Source organism: Furipterus horrens, unplaced genomic scaffold, assembly GCF_987537825.1.
Source record: "Furipterus horrens unplaced genomic scaffold, mFurHor1.1.pri manual_scaffold_11, whole genome shotgun sequence".
Taxonomy (NCBI): Eukaryota; Metazoa; Chordata; class Mammalia; order Chiroptera; family Furipteridae; genus Furipterus; species Furipterus horrens.
In genome coordinates this window covers 4,500,326-4,519,469 of record NW_028327181.1, presented here as the reverse complement: position 1 = coordinate 4,519,469, position 19,144 = coordinate 4,500,326, and the positions used below count along the sequence as shown (strand labels likewise).

General features: G+C 50.7%; 1 protein-coding gene across 1 annotated transcript in view; it reads right to left on the bottom strand.

Moving 5' to 3' along the window:
* Window positions 1-19,144, bottom strand: part of CUX2 (cut like homeobox 2) — an 80,173-nt gene that overhangs the window by 46,047 nt on the left and 14,982 nt on the right. Inside the window, exon 3 of the mRNA XM_090292036.1 lies at window positions 684-762. Coding sequence (XP_090148162.1) covers window positions 684-762 — 79 coding nt within the window. The remainder of the gene's footprint in view (window positions 1-683; window positions 763-19,144) is intronic.

The following is a 19,144-nucleotide window of genomic DNA, read 5'->3' as shown; positions in this document are numbered from 1 at the left end:
TATTGTGGCCTTCTGTGTTCGGCTTCTTTCATTTAGCGCCAAGTTTTTGAGGTTGATCTGCTCTGTAGCAGGTGTCGGCCCTTCACTCCTTTTATGACTGAACCGTCTTCCATCAAAGGGACAGACCAGTGTTCATTTACCCATCATCTGTTGATGGACATTTGGGGTGTTTCCCCGTTTTGGCCACTGTGACTAGTGCCGACAGGTTAATTTTCGCCTGCCTTCATGCTTTGTGTAAATAAGAGTCATAGAGTATGTGTTCTTTTGGGTTCCACTTTTGTTCTACATTAAAGTCCTGAGGTTGGCGGAGGAAACTTTTGAGGTCTTCCCTCCAGCACGCTCTGCGGGCAGGAAGCACTGGGCAACATTTATTCTCTGGCGGGCCAGACAGACTTCTTGGCTTCCTGAGAAAGTCCAGATGGGAGAGCTCACCAGGAGCCCCCCTAAGTTTCCTGGCTGACATCGAAAGGTGCTGGGAGAAGATGGACGAGGCGCGTGGGCATGTCACACCAGACTGGGCAGAGCGGCCCTGACCCCCACAGTCCCCACTCATGGAGGGCACGGCCTTGCCCAGGAGTCTCAGCCTCTCCCCACATCCCACCATGAGGAGGCCCCTGTGTAATGGGCCTAATGGCCATTTCTTCTCATTATTTACTCAATTATGGAGCCAAAGCATTTCTTACCTGGTGCTTCAATTAGTTGCTTGTAAACACTCAAGAAAGCAGCCTCGGCTTCCTGACTTCTTTTACTAAGGGCCACCACCTTCAGAAACAAAAGGAAAAAGTCACATGTTACCATGGTAGCTGAGTCTACGAGCAGATTTGATCATCTTATTCTTGTGCCAACATGGGATGGGGGAAGAGAAATGAAGGTTAAAAGTATAGTGTTAGAAAGCTCAGGTTCACATTCCAGCTCCTCTGCTACATTCTGGCTGTGTGACCTTGGGCAAGTCACTGTCCCTCTCTGATCCTCAGTGTCCTCATCTGTAAAATGGGAGTAAGTAATAGAACTTATATGAAGATGCATATAAGCGGTTAGCACAGGGTACGCAGTCTGTTATTAAGTTACTATTATTATTCTTGTTATTAAAAGGCCACACTGGGGGTTTAAACATAAAGTCCTGTACAAAACTCTTGGCATGCATTAAGTCCTATATGTCCCCTCTCGGTATGACCAACCCCCTATTATGGGGACAGGCTCTGCCCAGTGCTGCATGATAAACCTCAGCTGCGCTCATCTCTGGTCTCCTACGGAGAGCACCTGAGAGAGGTGCTGCCTCCACAGGTAGCAGTGCACTCTGGGAAGAATTAGAAAAACATAGTGATTCTCCTCTGAGGCTTCCAATACAGCAGCCATGAGCCTCAGGTGGCTACCAAGCACCTGAAACACGATGAGTCCAAATCCAGGTGTGGTGTGAGTTCAAAATACGCACCGGATTTTAAAGACAATATGAAAACACAGAACTTACAACAATTCATTGACATTTTTCATATTGATTACATGCTAAAGTGATAACATTTTGGGTATCATAGGTTAAATAAAATCTATTATTTACGTCATCTGTTTTCTTTTACTTTTTAAAAAATGTAGGTACTATGAAATGTAAAAATATATTCATGGGTCACACTGCATTTCTATTGAACAGTGCACCTTGAAGGTTTGACAAGGCCTATACTGAACTCATTATTTAAGAGGGGTAGAGAGAAATGTATGGTGGATATTGAGCAAGTGATTTTAAAAGTCAGTTACAAGCTCCTTTAGTTCTTTGGTTATTCGGAGAATAGCGTCTGATCCTTTGCCTTCCAGAGTGAATGAGAGTCTCTCACACATTCAACAGACATTTCCTGCGCCGCTATGTGCCAAGTACTATGGGCTGAGAACTCTGCGATGAGGGGTGCAGCCTCAAGCTCCACCCTTAGAGGACTCCCACTGTGGAGACTGACATTAAAGCGGATTCCCCAGGTAATTCATTAATTACAGGAACTAAATGCTTCAAAGAGGTCTCAAGAGTGTGTCAGTGGAGGAGCCTGACTCAGTTTGGTGGGCAGAACACCAGGACCTGTCTCCTGAAGAAGGGGAAGAAGGTGTCAGACAGAAAGAATGTTCTAGATCTAGGCAAAGGGAAAACCACCAAGTGTGGGCAGATTTTTATTCTTTCTGAACAGATACAGTTCCTGCTTTGGGGACTCACAGCTACGTGGGAGAGGGAGCTACAGCCAAGAGGAGCCACGCATGGGATAGAGGAGGTGATTCAGACACTGGGGCCTCCAGAGTCATATGCGGAGGGGGCAAGTAATCCAGGTTGGAGGGCATCCCTGATGGGCTAATTAGAATAACAATAAATGTAATATTCAGCGTTTACCATGTGCCAGGTGCTCTTACTACTCATGATCATCTCTCTCTGTAGACTAATCAATGAAGGTCGCCGCTGTCATGGTCTCCATTGTACAGATGAGAAAACCAAGGCTCAGTGAGGTTAAGGAACTTGCCTGCGATTACCCAGTTCATAAGTGATACAGCAAGATCCACACCAGGTCTGGAGGTTCAAATTACTGCTCTGAATCCAGACACCGGCTCCTTTCCCCTGGATAGACAAGCCCTCCCAGACACTAAGGACGGCCGCTAGGACCCCACATGGGTGCTGCTATCCTGAGACATCATCTACGGCTGTACCAGATCACAGGCTGGTGTGCTGCCCACCTGGAGCCCAAGAAAAGCCACAAGAAATGAAAGCACTTCATCTCTGGATCCCTGGACGCAGGATTGTCAGAGCAGTCAGCAGAAAGCCTGAACGCTTCGTTCTACAGGCGCCCACGCTGGGCACGTGGTGGATGAGGTCCGGGGTGAGGCAGGAGCATGTCCCACAGACTTCTAAAAGGGAACTCTGGGCAGAAGCGGGGGCAAGTGCCAGGAGATTCCTTTACTGTTTCCCTTTCCCTCTACTTTCCATTCATGGCGCTTCTCAGTTTATAACGGTGTATCACTTACGCGTGACTGTCTCCTTATAGTCTGGTCTCCCCACGACAGCTGTGCTGCCCAACGTGGCAGACACTAGCACATGTGGCCGCCGAGCACCTGAAACGTGACTGTTTCAGAATCAGAGGGGCTAAAAGTGTAACATACGGGATTTACGAGTCTTAGAATGTAAAATGCACTGTAAAATAGCTCAATACATTTCAATTCCTTGTTAAACATGATAATATTACATTTTGGACGTACCGGGTTAAATAAAATACATTATTAAAATTAAACTCACTTGTTTCTCTATACTTTTTAAAATGTACCTATTAGAAAATTTAAATTTACATGTAACTTGCATTATATTTCAATGGGATAGTGCTGGTCTAGCTCAAGAGTTGGCAAACTATGGCCCTTCCTCTGTATAGAGTTTTATTGGAACACAGCGAGGGACATTCTTTTATGTATTGTTTATGGCTGCTTTCATGCTACCATGGCTGGATTCAATAGGTATGCAAGACACCCAGGTTATAAAGTCGAAAATATTTATTGCCAGGACCTTTAGAGAAAATGTTTGCTGATCCCCTTTTTAGAGGTTATCTAAAATGCCTGAACAATATTTTCTTTTAAAAAAGTATTTTATTTTATTATTATTTTTAGACAAAGGGGAAGGGAGGGAGAAAGAGAGGGAGAGAAACATCAATGTGAGAGAGAAACATTGATTGGTTGCCTCTCCTATGTGCCCTGACCAGGGACCAAACCCACGACCCAGGCACGTGCCCTGACCGGGAATCAAACTGCTGAACTTCCACTTTGCAGGATGCTGCCTAACCAACCAAGCCACACTGGTCAGAGCTGGACCATATTTCCAAAAGCAAGAGATCAGAAAACATCCTGGACTGGCACCCAGTTAGAATCGGTTTAAGTTTAGGGCTTCCCACGATAAGTATGAGCCTGGAAGACAGCAGCCACCGGGACATCCTGCCTCGTTCAGCCTCGTTTTAGAGCAATGACCCCGTCTGTGTCCAGAAGGCCGGTTCTGAGAGTTCAGAGCCCAATTTAATGCGGGGCCTGAATGTCATTAAGCATCTGCTGGCCTCAGTTTGTTCCTCCATCAGATGGGAAGAAAAATTCCCATCTGCCTAAGAAGCTACGGGAGAGGAATGAGCTAACGTGTGGCAGAGTCCCACGAAAGTCAGCATAAAGCTTTCTAATCCATCAGACAATTCTTCTTCCAACCACACAGGATATCTTTTCCAAGGTCTGCATTTCACTCACGTGCCCACAACAGGTGAGCTCGGCAGAAATAAAAGGCCATGTGTTTCTGCACCACGGCTGGGTCCTATCCCGCAGAAGGGCGGGAGAAAAGTGTCCGGGATGACAGATCTGGCTGTGACAGGCAGATCTCTGAAGGCCATCTGGGGGAGGAGGAGGAAGGAGAAGGGGAGGAGGAGGAGGAGGTGGCGGCCAGCTACAGACACGAAGAAGGTCACCATCAGAAATAGCTTAGCGTCTGACGGAGCACACGGCATTTACACCGCCTGCTGTGATAGAAGGGGTGAGAACGTGTTTGGTCCCCCCTGTATGAAAAACAGGTGCAGAACCAGTTAAGCCAGAAAAGAGGCCAAAGCTTGTTCTAGCTGCCTGGCTTTTGTCTATCAAGTGGTTAAAACTGGCAAATTTGGAGCCCCACCCCCACCCCCAGGACTGAGCTTCCATGACTATCTGAGAGTGGTGACACCTGCTGGCTACTGAGAACTGCCCCATGCCGCGGTCACTACAAGGAACGGTCAGAGCTTCCGGACACTGAACCCTACTCTGTGCTCAGTGCCATATCTTTGGAATCTTCCCAATGGCTCTAAGACATGGGCCCGCTTATCATCTCCATTCTACAGAGGAGGACACTGAGGTTCAGGGAAGCCAAGCCGCCTAGCCAAGAGGAAAGAACTAGTTAGTGGCAGAGGGGGTATCTGAGCCCAGAACCCTCTCATTCCAGGGCCCAGACCTGCAACTGGAAAACCCCTGCCTCCCGAAGTGTGTTGCACAGCCCCCGCGGGTGGGAAGAGGGGGATCTGTGATCGAGTCTGCACGCACCTTCTGAGTGGACACGTATAAAATACATCAATGCATCAGACACTTGGGCAAGAGTTGCAGGAGAGCCCCTTCACCGAGGCTCAGGCCAGCGTCTTCCCAAATGCATTTGGCCACAGAACTTTGTCCTTCAGAAAATAAACCTGGAAACTTGGGTTTCGGGGAACGCACTCTGATAACAACGTCCCTTTCCCACGGGGTCCTGGACTAGGGGAGGGCGGGGCATGGTGGTTCTGGGAGAGGGGGTGGGGGTTCTGAATGAGGGTTCTCAAAGAAACTCGAGGCGGAGGGGCAGCCGAGAGGAGGCAGGTGCTCAGGACCTCAGCGTCAGCACCTCTGAGGACCAGGCCACAGGACGGAGATCCGGGAGAAAAGGAATCAGCCCAGGATAGTGGGGGGCACCTTAACACCCTCTGAAGCCTGGCTCTCCCTCTGGCATGTGCAGATCTGGGGGTACACCTGGGGAACAAAAAGGCGCAAGAAGAACGAGGGAACTCACAGAGAGAAGAGGGCACAAGAGTAAGAGCTACGAGCCGGGGGCGTGGAAAGCAGGGGAGGCAGAGGCCCTGGGGGTCCCCAGGCACTGAGGGGAGCACAGAGAGGAGGAGGCCGTGGGGGAGAGGGGAGGGACAGACATGGAGGGCAGCGGACTTGGGCCATCGACAGTTCCCTGATGGTCCTTCAGGCTGCTGTGTTGAGAGGAGCAGGTGTGTTCCGGGCTGCATATGCCAGAGGAGGGGGTGGGCCAGGGGTGAGGAGAGAGGGTGGACACTTCAATGAGACTCAGTCTTAGGGAGCTCTCGGCCTGTGCTGAGGCTAACCTTTTACCTGGATGTTGTTCCGGTTCCCCAACCAGACTGGGAGCACCAGAGGCAGGGACTGGTGTTTTAAAAAATGAAATAAAATAGTGCACGCGCCATGTTAACACAGTGCCTGACACATCTTAGATGTCCAATTCATTTTCTCGGTGGGTATTTACTGAGCATCTCCTGAAGATGGGAGTCTTCTAGGCACCAGGCTTTCAGCATTTCTAGAAGACTGACCCAACCCATACCCTTGTAGAGCTGATGCTCTAAAGGCAGAGGAAGGCAATAAAATAAATCATAGCAGAGAATGTGAGAAAGCAACCAGGTGCAGGAGAGGAAAATAAAGCAGGGAGGACAGGCGTCTGGCCAGGGCGTGCACTGCCTAGCGGGGCCAGGGAAGGCGGGGGTGGGAGGGAGTTGTGCAGAGTTCTGGGGCAGAGCGTTGTAGCCAGCGAGAACCGCATGTGCAAAGGCCCTGGGGCAAAAGTGTGTTTGGCTGGCTTGAGTGACAGCAAAGAGGCCATGTATGACAGCAGGAGAAGGTGCGGGAAGGGAGAGATGGAGAGGGGGTCAGGGAGGCCAAGGGCAGGGGTGGGACCTTGTAGGCTACTGTGAAGATTTGGCCTTTTTTTCCTGAGGGGTTGGAGGAGCCATGGGCGGGGTTTGAGCATAGGATGAACTGATCTGACAAACATTTAACAGGCCCCCTGGGGAGGCTGTCTGGGGACTGAGCTGGGGGCTGGGGTGGAAGCAGGAAGGCCAGGGAGGCAGCTACTGTAAAGGTCTCAGAGAGCAGCCGGATTGGCTCCTGAGGAACACAGAGCGGGTGTGGGGAAGGGTGAGAGGAAGAGAGGAGTCACGGCGACGCTGCGGTCTGGGGTGTGAACAACTGGGCGTTCTGGAGCTGCCACTGCTGTGGCTTTCCCCTCCATCAGTGTCCAGGACATGACAGGTCAGCAGCGGCCACGAAACCCACACTGATCGGACAAACAAAGGAACGAGTGTGCCCAGGAAGGAAGAGAAGAGGTGACAGGCGCTAACCCTTCGGAACTGCGAGCTTAAATGAAAACCTGTGGCAAGGCACGACAGAACGACACCCTCCATGCAGCCCACTCGGAGCGGCGATCTTGAAGGCTCTGAGGTGGACTCTTGCAAGCTCTCTTTTGGAGGAACTCAGTGGGGAGGGAGACAGGCCGCAGGATCTGCCCCAGAGGTCCTGGGCACGTGGCCCTGGGAAGCCAACAGCAGGAAAGGAAACTGGAAAAACTTGACCTGAAGTGAGCAGACCTGGGTTCTGGTTTCAGCCGCGGCCTTGCACCCCTGTTCACCTTTGGGCAAGCCACAGCCCCTTTCTGAGCCTCAGTCTCCCCATCTGTAAAGTGAAGGTGCTGGGCTTGAGTCCCCTTCCAACTCAGTGGCACAATGACTCTAAGTTCCCCAAGCAGGCAGACAGACAGACACTCACCTCCCCACACATCAGCCCACCGCCCACTGAGGTTTCAATCAAAGACAGCGCCGGCCCTTTCTCTCCCAGCAGACCCACCCAGGCCCCAGGCCGGACGGACCAGCAGGGAAGAAAAACATGGTTCAACTGTATTCTAATCTTTGTAATTATTTCCAGGCTACAAATGGGGCACAGAGCAAAGTGCTTTCTAATGCCGGCATTAATGAACACGTTCGAACCCACATAATAACAGGCCCTCCAGTGCACGTCTGTCAGGTTCCCTGAGACCTCGTGAGCGGCACCCCACACTGGGCTGGCTTTCGCGGCTGGGAAGTGGCGCAAAAATGGAATGTCCCACACACGCAAGCTGGCAGGCCTGCTATTAGCAACAGTATAATCATCAATTACGCCCGATCACAAACTACTGATTTTATAATTATCAAATAAAGTTCTAACTTTTCACCTCCGCTCAGTGGCAACTCATATAATCTCTCAGTTCAAAACGAAAGCTTTTTCTCCTCCTTTTCCTTTATTTTCCTTTTCCTCTTGCTTGCTCTCTCTCGCTCTCTTCTGGGAAAAAGAATTTGCAGGCCTCCATGTAAGACTGCATTTAAATTGCTTGTCACTCAAAACAAAGGCGAACCACTCATTTGTAATTCACCAGCCACCTGAACAGACTGCCTGTTTTCCTTTAAGCATCCATGCACTGAAGCACAAAGATCATTTTTCTATTGTTAAAATTGTATAAGCCAGGGCTTTTTTTAGCAGCGAATACACAATTTCCCTTCTCTTCCGAGGGCTCCCGGCATAAAAGGGACAGGAGGCTTTTTAAAATGCCTTACAAATAAATTTTGCTTTGGGGAGAAGGAAAAAAAAAAGCTACCCGCTCATATAATGAGCCAAAAAGCTATCAAGGCATATATCTATATATATATATATATGCGGGCAGGACAGACATTCTGTTTCCCGTCCGGCCCGGGGCGGGGCCCGTGTACGAAGTGGGACGATCCATGCTCATGGGTGCTGGAAGCACCTGTGTTCATGTTCCTGTTTGGGAGGCTGCGGATACCGCGACTGTGGCTCCACACGACTGGCTATGAGAGCAGAAACAACCCAGGAATGGGTGCCCTGGCTGCGTGTCTGACCTCCTGGTTACCTCACTCTGGAGGGACAAGCCACAGATGACCGCCACGGAGCCCCTCCATGCCCCCAGCTTCCTGCGGCTCAGCTGCTGAAGGTCAGGCCCACTTTGACAAGAGCTCGGGTTTTCTGTAAAACTGATTGTACTCTTAGCAGCTTCCAGTTTACTCTAGAGCTTTCTATCATTCACAAAGACCTTTCACAGGAATAAGTGCATCTGAATCTCCACATGCTCCCAGGGGCTGGCCCTGCGCAGAGAGGATCGTGGTGAGAGGCCCAGAGAGGCTGACACAGCGGCCCCAAGTCACAGAGGAGGGGCCGAGGTAGGCTGTGAACGGTGTCTTTGGTCTGAGAGCCAGCTGTGTGGCAGGGAATTGGGAGCTGGAATTTGTGTGGGTCCCCACCTGAAGTGGAAGAGTAGCTTCCACGTGGGGTAAATTAGAAAAGGCGCAGGCTCACCCCTGAAATATCCCGTTCCTGTGTCCGAGTCTGCTGCGCTGTCCCGAACAGGCGCGTGAGGAACAGCGTTCCTGCTAGCCCACCAGCGGCTGTCCTAAGCCACAGCCGGTCTTTTCTCCATGGTAGGACTCACAAGGAGTCCTCATTTAAAACAGCGAGACCATTGTGAGTGACACTGTGATGGTGGATACACATGACGCATTTGTCAAAACCCACAGGGTGTACAACACAGAGAATGACCCCTCATGTAAATGACGGGCTTTAGTTAATACTAACGTATCCATATTGGTTCAGCAATGGTAACGAATGTACCAAAATGCAAGACATCAACAATAGGGTGGTGGGGAGAAGGAAGCGGGAATACACGGGGGCTCTGTGTTTTCTGCTCACATTCTATTTAAACCTAAAACTGCTCTAAAAAATAGCCTATTAATTAAAAAAAAAAAATGAAGACAGTAGCAAGAATGTGTAAAGAAGTTACTATGTTTCAGTTACTGTCCTAAGTGTTTATCCCATTAACTCATTTAATCGATACAACAGCTCTGTGAGGACAGTATCATTATCTTACTGATTTTACTAGGTGGGAAAAAAAGACATCAGAGAGGTCAAGTAATTTACCCAAAGCTACACAGCAAGTGACCGAGCTAGGATTCACACCCTGGGCTCCAGAACCTGTGCTCTCAGCAGTGAGAGTGGGATTTTCTGTGGGTTGTCACCAAAAGCCTGCCCCTGCCCCACAGGACACGGTCCTGTGTGTGTCCATTCCGTTCATGGGTGTCACAAAGCGCATTAGTCTAGGGGTTGTGAACAATGGATCCGGGGCCAGATGCATCCCATGGACATATTTTCTTGGACCCTCTCGTGTTTTAAAAATATTTGAGCCATCAAAATTCACCAAGCTACATGCTTAAGATTTGCGCATTTTGCCGTATGTAAATTTGTACCTCCATAAAGCACTGTGAGCGTGAAAATATGTGCACCCATATTGAGCCAACATTTAAAAACCAGAAGAGATCCAAATTGCTGGCTTATCTTAGAAAATCAGAGGATCTGGCCACCCTGAGCCTGCATCCTACCAACCCCTGCCTGGAGCCCAGGAGCAGCCTCCTGTAGAGAGAGGCTGGGGCTGGCAGGTCACCCCAGGACCCCCTGCACCTGCAGTACAGTGTGGGCCTGTCCAGGCCCCACGGTAAGCACTGGCGTTTCTCTCAGGCCTTTGCAGACACCCTTTTTTCCAGGGCTTTGTTCTCCACTACTCTCCTTGAGTTGTACCAGTTCCTGCGCCTTCCTTCCTCCAAATAGCGATTTCCGAGGCCGGATGAAAAACAGGAGTGATGACGGGGTGTCTCTAACTGGTCTGACTTCTCGCTTCCAGGTAGCCCCCTGTGGCGGGCAAAGCGCCTTTCCAAGCTGCAACAAATACCGAACGGCTGGGCCCTAAAACTCCTTGTCCATCTGGGCTTGGAGAAAGGGGCCGGTTAGAGCATCTGGATGATTCTGCACCTTCCTGGGTGATGAGAGACTTGCAGGCAAAGCTGAGAAGGACCCAGCGGGGCCTGGCACTTTGTGTGTCCCGATGGGACAGGTGGAGCGAGAAAGGTGGATCCCGAAGGAAAGGGGTGAGTGGATGAGAGTTGCGGGGGAGACCACAGGAGCACCTGCAGCTGGGGATTCAAGGAAAGGCCGGAAAGCACCCAGGCTTCGGAGTCAGGTTGGCGTGGCCGAGGCCTGCAGCCTGCGCCCCTGGCTGTGTGACTCAAGGCAAGTGGCTGAGCCTTCAGAGCCTCGGCTTTCTCGGCTGGAAAACGGGTTCTGTGATGTGAAGAGCTGCTTGGATCAAAGCACGGAGGTAAGGCAGCTGGCACACTGTCGCCTGGCCTGCACTTCATGGGTGTGCGTGGGGTGAGTGAATGAACACCCTTGACCTTTCTGTGCCTCAGTTTCCCCAGCTTGGATGTCAGACACCAGTAGTTAAAAGATATGCTTTGTTCACTGTTAACTGTGAGCCAAGGTGGGGCAATCCATGAAAGGTTCTTGGATTTCTGGGCAAAGGCTCTCACGAGTGTTAGACATCAGTAATACCCAAGGGGGACGTGACAGGTGGAAGCCACTGGGCTGCGAGGGCTGGACTCAAATCGCCAGAGCGTGGAGTGTGGGCAGGAAGTCAGTGACGCCAAGAATCCCCCCCTCCTGCAACTAGCGCCCTCTGAACCACTGGGCCGCCAGCGGTCTGAGGGCCAGGCCCAAATGATACCAGCTGCCCCCTGCGCTGGCTGGGTGGCCCTGACCTGGCCTCTGAGCTCTGGCTGTCCCATGTCCTATCGACCACATGCTCTGGCGTCCTTGCCCTTGGAAGGAGAGCTGTAGGGGTCCCAGGTCGCTACAGCCTCCCCTCTTGAGGCATCCCCTACATTCTCCAAAATGCCAGCCCAGGAGAGTGGAGTTAAAAGAGCACACGTGGCCTTTATGGAGAGGCAGCCACCCAAATGTCACGCAAGCAACCCTGCCCGGGCTGTTAAAGATAGCAGTGGTCTTTTCGGAGGACTCTGTGGAGTGTGGCTCAAGACAGCCCCATGAGGGCCGCTGCCAGAGACATGGGGCACCCCTCTGCCTCTACCTTCCCGGCTGTGATTCTCGGCTTCCTGAACTGGGTGCCAGGGTTCCATTCCCAGTCCCCCCACTTCTTTGTGGTCTCAGGCAGCCACTGGCCTTCTCTGAAAATTATGACAAAGGTGAAAAGTGATATGATAATAATTAAAAGTGATATGCGTAAAAATTGCTTAGCACACAGCTTGGCAAAGAAACACTTAAATAGGTGTTGATTTTTACTATTACTAATTATTATCTCCTTCAATGTGCAAAGCACTATCCTGAGATGAATAACCATGGCCCCAGACCATAAGTTCTAGAATAAGAAAGAGAGACCAAGGAAGGGCAGAGGGCAAGCAGCATTTGAGGAGGGAGAATGAAAGAGGGAGTGGTTTATCCTGCAGGGCCCTGGCTAGAGGAGGGCTTCAAGGAGGAGGTGGCACTGGCTTACAAAAAAGGAGGAGGGTGTAGATCAGCAGAGTGGGCAGAGAGGTGGCATGTGGCAAGGTGGGAGGTTAGAGAGGCCTGGTGTAATGGGACAACACTCACTGTCCCTCCCTCTAAGTCCAAGGTTGCAAACTTTGGGCCCCTGGTCCAAGTCCTCACGTGCACTTAGGTTCCCCACCCTCTACCAGGTTTAAAAAACTGTTTATTTTGAGCCAACATTTAAAAATTAGATTTTACATAACAATGGAGATTTCTAGCCTTTCCCAAAAGAAACTGAAAAACGTGGCCACAGGGCGCTCATATTCTTGCATAACAATAGCGTTCACAGCAAAAGCCATGATGACAGAAAACTCTGAGTCAACCTGCCAGGCTCCACACACCGAGTCTAAAAAGTCCTCAGGAAAGCCCCACGGCGGGGGTGCAGTGATGTGCTGGTACAGGTTTAACAACTGGTTATCTGGTGGAAAAGAAAAGGCCCGATTTGTTGTGTTTGCCAACTTCCGTGTTCTAAGTACTCCCACCGCGGCGATTATAAGCTACCAACTGTCCCTGACAGTGGAATTCGCTGTATGAGCTTCTTTGGCACAAAGTGGTAGGTGCAGTTATCAACTCTACTTGCCCGATGAGGAAACAGAGGCACAGAGAGGTCAAGAGACTTGCCCAAGGTCACACAGCTAGGAGAGTCAGGCAGAGCAGGGATCTGAGACAGGCATCCCGACTCCGGAGCTTGTGTTCTCAGCCCCGACAAGATCAGCGCGCTCTACTCTGCCCCGGCTGTGTAGAGGCCACTCCTCAGGGGGCACACGGTCCCAGTTTTTCTCAGTCCCCACTCCTCCCTGTTGCCTCATCTGTGTCTGTGCTGCTCATTCAGCTACCCTGCAGGGCCCTTGTGGGCGACTATGAAATGTCACCTTGGCCCTGACTTTTTTCTCCACTTTTGGGAACCCCACCAGGTGCCTGGACACAAACAGAAGGCAGCCTGGGTGGTGGAGAACCAGCTCCTTTCTCTCTATGCCAACCCCTTCCCTTAGCGCGTGACACAAAATGTCAGCAAACCTTTTAGTCCACATGTTCCCCCCTTTTTTCTTATTCTCTCTTTGCCAGGAGTACTAACAGCATCAACTTAATGAAAGCAATTTTTCTGTTCCCCTCTTCCCCGCCTGCCGTCCCATACAACACAACTTGGAAACATGATTTATAGGGGAACAAAGACCACAACCAGCTCACCTCAGGTTGGAAATGGAAATGCCGCTGCGTCCCGTATGCTCTGTTGGGAGAAGGCACTTCCATTTATCAGGAGAGGGGACTTGGGCGGGGAACCCCATTTTCCTTGCTCTTTTCTCAGACACAGGCAGCCCTTGCGAAGCCCCCACAACCCTCATTCTCCCAGCTGAGAGCCCAGGACAGCAACACATGAGAGAAAGGCATATGTTTGGTAAGAAATGTGGAAATAATCAAGCGTGAATAGATTCATGTAAGTAATTTAATTACCTCGCACAGCTATGAAATCTCTTGGTTTCTGCTTCCGTTATTAATGATGAACGTTAACTATCAGAGGACATCGGCTGAGGCTTCCTGACGTGCTCGGCGAGGGGGGTTCGGTGTCCCCAGGCTGCCATACCCAGTTCTCACGAATCAGGCTGGTCCCTGCTTCCAGCTGACCCTACCCCATCCTGGAGCTAACTGGCAGGTACATTATACACCTTGTCATAGAAGTGCCCAGCACCACCTAGGAGTGGGCCTCTCAGAAACATGGAACCTGAATACGATCAAGCCTCTAGACCCAACTGCCAGTGCATAGCAGATGCAAGGGACAGAGGAACAAGTAAACCATGCCACAAGGATGCAATCAGCAAAGCCTCAGCTAGAGGCCAGGTGGTTTGCCCAAGGTTGCCCAGCTAGTGATAGAGGTGGGATCTGAACCCAAGCTGGTGAGCTCCGCCTCTTGTCTGCCTCCCCCACCCCCAACTGTGGAGAAAGTGTCTCCCACTGCTCCCTGGTGCCAAAAAGCTTGGAGAATGCTGCTCCAAGGGGTGGTCCAGGGAAGCTGGCCATCCCAAGCTCTGGGGACCAAAGTTACAACAGCAGCAGACCACTCCACCTGCCCTCTCAAGGGACTGGCCAGACACTGGAACATGGGTTGGAGGCGCCACGGAGGAGCTGACCCGGTGTGGGAAGTCTTCACCTTGTTTGGACTGGAAATAAACTCAACCACTGGAGGGCTCAATGGCTCCGAGTCTCCTTCTGCAGAGAACCTGGGCGTTATGAAAGGTCTTGGCATAAGCAAATCACATGGAAGAATGGAACAACATGGCATCAGAGCCTGGCTCGTGGGCAAGAGCTGGAAGCAACCCATTCTCAGCAGCATAAATGTCCTTATCTTGATTCTGGGCAAAATATGAGCAACTGGGCTGGTTGAGGTCTAGACCCTGAGGTAGATGGCTGTTGACCCCTTCTGTTTGCTGAGAATCAATCTATCACTCCTCTGGGAGCAAAACCCCAGATACCTGCAGGAACCTGGAAGACATCGCACCGTGTGGAGTAGTCCATCGAAGGGGTGAGATGAGGGGGGAGGCAGGGCCGTGGGGAGAATGAATGGACAAAGCTGGACGGGGCCAACGGCCAGGTTGCAGGCCTGTGATCTCCCCGAGACAGGACACAGAGGATGACATTTGCACGGAGGCATCTTCCTGTCCATGGCTGACCGCATCCGTGGCCGACACTGGTCTCGAGCGAGGCCAATGTCTTCATTATCCCAAGATTTTGAATTTGAGACTGGCCGATTTTGATTGGACAGAGTTATTAGTTTCAGGGACCGTGGGGTAAAACTGGGGGCTGAGATAGCCATTATGGGGGGTCACCCTCCATCTACCACATGACAGCGCTGATCTGGCCTAGAGAGAGGGGACTTCTCTTCCTGCAGCGAGAGCCGCCTCCTTGCTTCTGGGCAGTCCTGGTTCCTGGTCCACCCTCTGGGAAGCGCAGCTGCATACTCCTGGGCCTCTTCGGTGGTCTCAGAAGAGAGCTGTGCTCATAAGCTTGGGTTCAAACCCCAGCCCCACACCAAGCTGTGGGACCTTGGGCAAGGCATCTTACCTTGCTGGGCCTCAGTTTCTTCATCTGTAAAATGGGGAAAATACCAATGCTGCCCTCACAGGACTGCTGTGAGGATTAAATGACACACCTGTGCATCTGGCCTATAACAGATGCCCCACAAATGTCAACCTGGCTAATATTATAATAAATTCCTGTGTAGGCTAACTTGGGTAGATTTTTGCTTCTTACACCCAGGAATTTTTATTAAGGTGAACCTCCAGCTGCCCTTGGCACTGACCCCTCCCTCTTGGAGACTAATTGTGGGGCTGGGGGTCTCCTTTTGTTCCCGCACCAAGGTCAGAGACAGAACCTAGCTGGAGAGAGAACAGAGAGAGGTGCTGCGCTGCTCCCGATGGCCCGGGCAGCCAAGGCAGTTGCTGGTCCCCTACCCACTCTTTGCAAGAAGCAACAGGCAAGGCGAACAGATGGAGAGAGACGGTTTCTGTCCTCTGCCCCCAAATAACAAGATGAGGGGGGAAAAGGAAAGAAGATGAACAGATTTCCACTAGTGGGGAGATCAGAGAAATGGCCACTTTTGCTGATGAACTTGGCTTAAACGCGGGCCCTGCACCCGAGCACGCGCTCATTCCAGGGGGTGACCGGGAAGGGTCCTCCCCGCTGTCGCCTATCAATGTATCATGAATTTTTTTGTTTCCCACTATGGCGTACACCCGGCTCAAGGTGAGAGAGCACACAACTGGGCTGCGACTTCTCGGATTGATAGATTGCATTTCTGTGCTGGGTCCGTTTCATGCTTGGTGACTTTGCAGCAAAGCAATTATCACTGTGGAATGCATAATGGCCTAATTAATAACTAATGTCAGGTTGGCCTCTGAGCCATGATTATACCTTAGCAAGCCAACTTTTTTTTCTTTTAAATATTCCAAGAGAAAAATATTATTATAATTGACTGGTTAAATTGTCAAAGTGTCCCTACCCCGTGGACACAGGGTGTAGCAGTAAGCATGAAAGCCTGGAATGAAGAGGGGTCTCACCACCAACTGGCTGTGGCCTTGGTCAGGGTCTAAGCACTTCTGTGCTTTAGCACCTGCATCTGTAAACAAAGCCACCTCTCTGGAAATGAGTGGGATTCTTGTCATATTTATATGAAATCTAAGACACTTAATAAATAATGGTTAAGGGCAAGGACTCCGGAGCCAGACTTCCTGGGTTTAAATCTCATCTCTGGTGCTTACTAGCTGTGTGACCTTGGGTAAGTTACTTAACTTCTCTGTGCCTCATCCCTCTCATTTGTAATGTTGATAGTAACATTTACCTTACAGGGTGGTCATAGGGATTAACGAGCTGGTGTCTGTAAAGTATTTAGAATGCTGTTTGGAACACAGCCAGAGCCATAGCAACGTCTGCCAAGATTACCATGTCAACATTCATTTAATAAATATTTATTCAGCACCTATTGCATGTCAGGTACCATGAGCGACCTGGGAGCACAACGGTCTACAAAGTGCTCCCTCTCTTTGTTACTCCTCAGGCCAGGGCACCTTTACTGCTGCATACCTCAAGTGCTCCAAATCCTGACTCCTGAGTCGACCCCTTTCCACCCCGCACAGCTCCAGAGGGGTCTTTCTAGCACAGGCAGTCGCTGCTCATGCTGTCCCCATATATAAAGACTTGTGGCACCTCCTCTGTCCACAAGACAAATTTCAGACTTAACTTGGTACTCAGAGGCCCTCTGTCCTGCCCAAATGTGTTTCCTGGCCTTGTCTTCTCCCCAAACCCCCACATATCACAGCTCGCGATAGGTTTACTGACACAGCTCACAAAACCCCCATTGAAGAATAATTAGTCTTCATTTTAAGCTTTCTGTGTGCTGTGCATTGAGCTGAGCACTCCACACACAACTATCCCATTTAATCCTCATGAAAAACCTGTACCATCTGACTGATGACGAAACCGAGGCTCAAAAAGAGGGGAAGTGACTTGCCCAAGATCACCTGGCTATTGATCAAACTGGAGCTCACAGCCAGGTCTGCCTGACACCAAGGCCTGTGCTCTTACCACCACATATCCCTCTCCATGTCCCGTCCTGCCCAAGTCTTATCTGAGCTGGGACTTCACCTCCACCATGACGTCTTCCCTGATCTTACCTTTTTCTTAGTGAACAGTGGGTGTGTGAACTTGGCCTCCTTGTCAGACAGAGCTGATTTCTTCTCTTAGCCAGTCCTGAACAGGGCTGGGCACACAGTAGGAGCTTTATAAAACCTGCCAAATTATGAAAATCCTTCCTTGCTCTGGCTCTGCTGCCCCCTGGACTGGGCAGACCCCTTGAATTCCATCTCCTGTTCACTTGTCCAACACGTATGGACCCTACTGTGTAAAAGGCTCTGTGTTCCAGCTCCGTCCCCAACAGCTAATGAGGTGGGTGCTTCAACCCTCGGGGAATCCAAGTGCAGCAGGCAGGGTTATGTGCCCCCTTCTAGGCACACAACATTACACTATATCCCAGCCTCTCTTGAAATTGGGCGTGGCCTCGTGCCTGAGCTCCGGACAAGGGAGTGTGGGCAGAAAGGATGTGGCCATTTCCGGGTCTGGCCTTCGGGAACCTCCCATGAGATCCACAATATTTCCTCCTTTCCTCACATACTGACAGAACGAAGGGGACTCTGGGGCACAGTGAAGAGCAGAGGCAGAAGGCGGGAGACGCCTGGAGGCCTGAATGACTGTGGAGCACAGCCGCCCCGCTGCCCTCCCCACCAACAAGCAGGAACTGTGACAAGAGAAGCGAACGCCAGCTGTGCTGGTGGTGCTGCCGCACTGACTGCTGTGGGCCCTCGCAGGCTGGAATCCCAGCCCTTCTCCTCCTTAGCTGTGTGATCCTGATGTCCTAACCTGAGTCTCAGTTTCCTCCTTCCCCGAATGTGGCTCAAATATGGAAAAGCACACCTGTCCCCTGGCCTCACCAACTGTTTCAGGGCAGGGCCTCCGCTTAGCTCTGGGACAGAGGATCTGGCTGACTTTAATCTTTACTTGCCCCCACTAATATCTAGTTTTATGCATTTTAATTAAATGTTATTATTTTGTGTTTGTGCTGGGAATAATTTTATCACAGGGCTGGAGTTTTTAAATCTCAGAGAGGAAATAAGAGACCTTTGTCCGTTGCAGTGTGGGCTCCAGGGCCAGGAAGGAGGATGGTGGAGGGAATTTTGGAGGTGGTCTCTGAGGGTGGGGAGGTAATCTGGCATGGCGGGGTGAGCCTGGCTTAAGATGATTCTGTCTTTGGAGGGTGGGTCTTGGGGGCTAGAGGCTGGGCGCAGGTGAGGACCTGGGGATTCTGGCCACCTCTCCTTGGTTTTTAGCCCTTGCAATTCCCACCTTCTCTCTGGCCTCAGAGCACTTGCATGCAATTACCTGGCATGCCATTCCACCTTTCCTGTGGCTTGTATGTTCCTAGTCTTGCTTCAGTTTACAGGTCATTTCCTCCTGGAAGCCCTCCCTGACATCCCAGGATGCTCTCATAGCCCCATGAAGCTTCCTGTCACAGTCCCTGATGTAGACAGTAATTACATATTTACCTGTAGTGTGTGTGTCTGAATTACAGCTGTTTTTCCTAGAAGGTCAGCTCAGGGAGGCAACAGACTTTATCTTATTTCCTCCTGGGCCTAGAAAAGTGTCTGGCATACAGAAGGTGCTCTGTAAATATTTACTGGTAAATGAATGAATGAATAAATGAATGACTAAGTCAATTCAATCTGTCCCATTCCCTGTACACAGAAAAGCAGGAGGCACCAAACTTCTCCTGTAAAAGGCCATATACTTATAGTAACTATTTCTGGCTTTGCAGGACACCCAGGTTCTGTTGCAGCCTCTCTGCCTTGTTGTTGCGGCAGGGAAGCAACCAGAGGCAACACGTCAGTGAGTGGGCATGGCTGTATTCCCATGAAGCTCTCCTTTGGCCTGAGGGCCGTTGTTTGCTGATTCCTGTCCCAAAGCCTGCCATTTGCACCTCGGTTCTTACATGGTTCTTACGTGGTGCCAGGAGTAGGATTACTTCCAGTCATATGCTGGGCGCTGGCCTGCAGCAGCTTGCAAAAGCTCATTGTTGGATTTTTAGGAATTTTGCAAGCTGGTTGCTAAACACAGTCATTATTAAAAA